At 32.3% G+C, this 5,372-nt stretch overlaps 1 protein-coding gene across 3 annotated transcripts in view; it reads left to right on the top strand.

The window, feature by feature from the left end:
• The window catches only part of UBE3D (ubiquitin protein ligase E3D), a 132,859-nt gene that overhangs the window by 31,668 nt on the left and 95,819 nt on the right, over positions 1–5,372 (top strand). For all 3 annotated transcript variants that reach the window (XR_001518178.2, XR_003044455.1, XM_015600297.2), the window contains exon 6: positions 5,264–5,333. Coding sequence is in view for 1 of the 3 variants with exons in the window: in XM_015600297.2 (XP_015455783.1) it covers positions 5,264–5,333 (70 nt within the window). In the remaining 2 variants the exon portion in view is untranslated. The remainder of the gene's footprint in view (positions 1–5,263; positions 5,334–5,372) is intronic.

Raw genomic sequence — 5,372 nt, forward strand, 5'->3', positions numbered from 1 at the left:
ATCTTGAGACAAGTCACTTCATCATATGGGAAAAATTAGCTAAAGGTGCTTGGAAAACTAAACACAAAAAAGAAAGCAGGAAAACAGAAGGTTGAACACTTAGGAAACATTGCCAAGATATCATTACAGTTGTAGTAATATGAACACTGAATATTGATTTAACCAAAAATCTTTATGATGTAACATTAAGTATATTAGGAGGTCAATATGTGTGAGTGTGTGTGGTGTGGTGCAAGAGAGCTATTTTTACATCTACTCTAAAAGTAAATTAGTAGGACTCCACTTCCAAAAATGGTGGCATAAAGAAAATGGACAATTCCATTCTGCAGAAAACAAGTACAAGACGGTACAAGTTCAAAAAATTCTTAAGACAACCACTGGAAGACCAAAATGAAGCAATGATTTGAGAAGTGTTTAGTTTTGACAAACTGTTACTGGATTGGGTTAGAATGGCAAATTTTTTACCTTTTTGCTGGGGGGCATTGGCAGTCTCCCCATCCCAATTTGGGCAGGAAAATCCCATAGCTTTATTGAATACAGGTGGTAGATTTGGTTCAAGTTAGGCGAAAGAGAAACTAGAAATTAAAGAGTGAAATTTTAGAAGCAAAAGGACCATAGAAGCGCTGAGATGATAACTCTTCATGCAACTCTGGCTGACTGGTAAACTATACATGCACGCAAGAGATGCCAGAATCCTGTAAGAATTGAAAGGTTGGAGACATTTGCCGATTTGCCGTGCCTTAGATTGCATTTCTCAATCCACACACAATTTGGGCAGCAGAAAATGGAAGGAAGCTTGAGATATTTGAGCAGAACCTCTCCCCAACTTTGCTCACAAAGTTTAACTCAGCCGATATAGTAAATACTAGGGAACCAGCTAAACAAAATAAAACTGAACAGAGCCATTAGTGGCTACACACTGTGCAAAGACATATTTCACAGTTTGAATCCAGGCTAGTTAATTGACTACTATATCTATAAACTGACTACCCTTAAAAGAACAAAAGAAAATTTATAATTGCTACATGTAATACATATGGTCTCCAGAAATTATTAGAAATGCAAAGGGACAGAAAAGAGTAATAATCAAGGAAAAAATGGAACTCAATAACAGGTACTAGTAAGTGCAAATACTATATTTAGCAGACAAAGATGTTGAGCAACTATTATAAATATGGCAAAGAAATTTTAAAAAACTGTTGAGTGAACTAATAAATCTCAACAAATTGGAAACTTCAAAGAAAGAATCAATTTATAATTATACAGCTGAAAAGTACAGTAACTATAAAGAAGAATTCACTAGATTAGTTTAACCACATATTTGAGATAAAAGAAAGAAGAAAATCATTGAACTTGAAGGTAGATTAATGGAAATTAACCAATCCAAAGAACAGAGAAAAAAGTCTGAAGCAAATGAACAGAACCTCAGAGATTTGTAGGACAGTATTGTGTTTTAATAAATGTGTAATTGGGGTATCGGAAGGTGAGGAGAAAAAGAAGGTGTTAGAAAATAAAAATTTGTAGAAAAAAATGGTTGAAATCTTGGCAAATTTGGTGAAAAATATTAACTTTCAGATCCAAGAATTATAATGAATCTCAAGTAGGATAACCACAAAGAATACTTCACCCAGGCACATTGTAGACAAACTGCTAAAAACCAAAGATGAAAAGAGAATCTTGAAAGTAGCAAAAGAAAAAAATAAAAAACATGACATATAGGGATTTCATGTTACAATTAATTAAGACTTGTTTCTTATAGAAATAATGACAGCCAGAAGACACTAAAATGAGATATTAAATGTACTGGGTGGGTGAGGGAGAATACTGTCAACTAACAGTTTTATATTCAGCAAAACTATCCTTCAAAAAATGAAGGCAAAATAAGGATTGTTCATATAAATAAATGAAAATAATGCATTCCTAGCAAATATTCTCTACAAAAACTGCTAAAGAAAATTCTTCAGGCTAAAGTGAAGGATTCCAGATGGTAACTGGAATCCACAGGAAGGAATGAAGAGCAAGATAAATGGAAAATATGTGAGTAAAGTATCACAAAAGCATACTCGAGAGTTTAGCACAAAAAATAAACCACTTTTCCCCTGCAATTTGCCAGTTCTCTAAAATTAGAACTTTTATTCTGATTGCCTTGATAAGTAAGAACAGAAATCAAAGACTACACAAGATGGGAACCTAGTAGGTGACTGTCTACAAAAAATGACACCCTAAAGAGCCATACCCTCACAGTGAAGGTGAATCAGAAGTAGATTAGCCCTGTAGAATTATAGATAGGTATTAATCCTTTGAGACTTTAGGGAATTTCAAGTCTTGAACTTGGTTAGTCTACCTTGTAATAGACATAACACAATGCATCTGGCAATATCAAAAGCATTTCACTTCTGGAGGAAAATACCTTCATTGTGAAACTCATATTATTCCTCCAAATAATTCGTCAAGTATAGCGTTTACCATACAACCAAAGGTAAATAAGCGAACAAATAAACTAGATTTTCATCAATAAGAACTAACAAAAACAGCAAAAAGAAACAGACTTCTTTTATTAGAATTACCAGATGTAAACTGTAAAATTATCATGTTTACTATATTTAACAATTAAAGACAGATTCAGATGTATCAAAAGAAAAAGGAAACTAGCTGTTTAAATGTATTGACAGGAAAAGGAAACTATAAAAATATTTGGAAATATCCACAGTAGAATTTTTTTTCCCTCTCTTTTTGATTACCCCTCCCTACTTCCACCCCTGACCTACGAATGTTGCCGTCTCCCTTATTTTTTTTAAGAACTGGATCTCTGAAGGTGGAGCATCTCCTCCCACATGCTGGCGGCGAGTACCTGCGGCCTGGCGCACCGGGGACCTAGCGCACCCAGGGTATGGACCATAGCTCCACCTGGGGTGGGAACCCAGGACCTTCTGCGCGTAAAGCAGATGTACTAACCACTACACTCTGGAGCTACCCCCCAGAATTTTTTAAAATGTATTATAATTGAAATTTAGAATTCAGTGGGTGGTTTAATGACAGACTAGGTCCAACTGGGAGAAAGAATTAATGAACAGAAGATAGATGAGAAGAATAATCTGTAATCCAGCACAGAGAGACAAGACAAAAAATATAGAAGAGAAAGAGACATAAAACACACCAAGAAGATCTAACATGTGTTTAATCAGACTTATAGAAGGAAAAGAAAATAGAATGGAACATAGGCAATATTTGAAGAGATAATTGCTAAGAATTTTATGGAAGTGATGAACAACAATTCAAGAGATCCAGTGAATTCTAATCAAATGAGGCCCAAGTAAGATAAAAAGGAAATCTATAGGTAGGCACATCAGTGATACTGCAGGAAAAGTGAAAAAGAAAAAAAGAGAAAATCTTAAAAGCAACCAAAGAAAAATGACAGATCACTTTCAAAGGAATAGCAGTAATGGAATTTTGAATGCAGTGGAATGATAGTGTCAGTGTATACAGAGGTCAACCTAGGATTTTATATCAGGTGAAAATGTCCTGTATGAAAGAATCAAGATAAAGATACATATATTTTATGACAAAAACTGAGATAATTCTTCTCTAGTGGTTGATTTCTTATTAAAAGAAATTTTACCTCTATATCATATCAGGTAGAAGAAAATGATCTCAAATAGAAGATCTAAGTTCAAGAAGGATTGGTAAAGAAAGTAGTAAATAAATGGGTGAATATGTGTCACCACTAAATAGCTGGGATAAAAGTGATCACTTCATAATGTTAAAAGGTTCAATTCTGTATCTAATAACATGACTTCAAAATAGTAAAATGAAAGTTGAACTTCAAGAAGCAATAGATAAATTCATCATCATGGCTCTAGATACATTTTCAGAAAATATTAGGAGTAACTTCCCATCTTATGAAACCAATTAAAAATTATTTGGTAGTTATAAAATAGTTACGTGGATGCAAGGTATAGCATGAGGAGTATAGTCAATAATAGTGTAATAACTATGTATCATGTTAGATGGGTACTAGATTTATCAGGGTGACCACTTTGTAAATTATATAAGTTTCTAATCACTATGTTATACACCTGAAACTACTGTAATATTGTACGTCAACTGTAATTGAAAAATAAAAAATTATTTAAAAAAATTTAGGAAGACAATATAAATTCAAAAAACAATAATAAAAAATGTCAGAGTGAAGATCAAACATGTCATATCAATAAATGTAAACTGCTCAATTTACCTATTTAAAAAAATTATTTGGTACATTATTTTTAATGACTGTGTAGAATTCTCTTCCCTAAATAAATGTACAATTGTTTATTTAATCCAATTGTCCTCAAATTTTAGACATTTAACTTGTTTTCAGTATTTTTCTATTAGTATTATTATGAACATCTTTATAGACAAATTTTTGCAGATATCTATGAGTATTTCTTTGAGATAAATTCTTAGATGTTTATAGTGTCAAAATATATACACAATTTTAAGGTCTTCGCCAAGTGGTTTTCAAGAAATCTATCATTTTCAATTCTGACTGCCATATGTGAATGTGTATCCATTTCTTCATGTCTTTATCAGAGCTGCACTTAATTAAAATTATTTTATTTATTTCATATTTAAAAAATCTCATTTTAATTTGCATTTCCTTTATTACTAGTGAGAACAAACATTTTTCATGGATTTTGTAAAACTCCAAAATGGTCGTGTTTATATTTATTTCTATTAGGTGTTTAGTTTACTGTTTAACTTTTTCTGTAAACTAGGTAATCAGATAACCAAATTTGGTGAAAATTGTACATTTATAGACTCAGTGAAATTCTGGGTAAGTAGTAATGTAAGGTTCACAGCATCTGTGCAAGAGCTTTAGGATACTATGACTAAAAAGCCTTTTTCAATGACTTCCAGGTTTGTGGCTACTGTATAGAAATGAGGAAACCAAATGACTGATTTCTAGATAAGTAAGCTGTAGCTATGATGTGCTAACTGTTATAATCCTCTATATGTGTGATCAGAGTCTTGCTGTACCAGATTCACTTGGGGCATGCTCTTCTGAAATGACACTGAGATATCTGAAGTCTCAGGAGTATTTCTTTTTAGTCATAAGTGCTTTGTCTTCATAAACTAAGTCATTTTTTTAAAAGTTATACTGATTGTTGATTTTACCAGTATATCAAATATTTAGTTTGAATATCATAATTTGGAACCAACATGCCCACAGTAAAAATATTGTATTGGTGAGATTTTTAATTTTCTTATTTTTTGTTTCTAGAAACCATCAAGTTTTATATGACAGAGATAGTGATTCAGCCATCTGAGAGAAATTTTTCCATCATACCAAGGTACAAATAGCAAATTAAGTTTATTCTGTAATTTCAAAT

This window comes from Pteropus alecto, unplaced genomic scaffold, assembly GCF_000325575.1.
Source record: "Pteropus alecto unplaced genomic scaffold, ASM32557v1 scaffold7, whole genome shotgun sequence".
Lineage (NCBI taxonomy): Eukaryota > Metazoa > Chordata > Mammalia > Chiroptera > Pteropodidae > Pteropus > Pteropus alecto.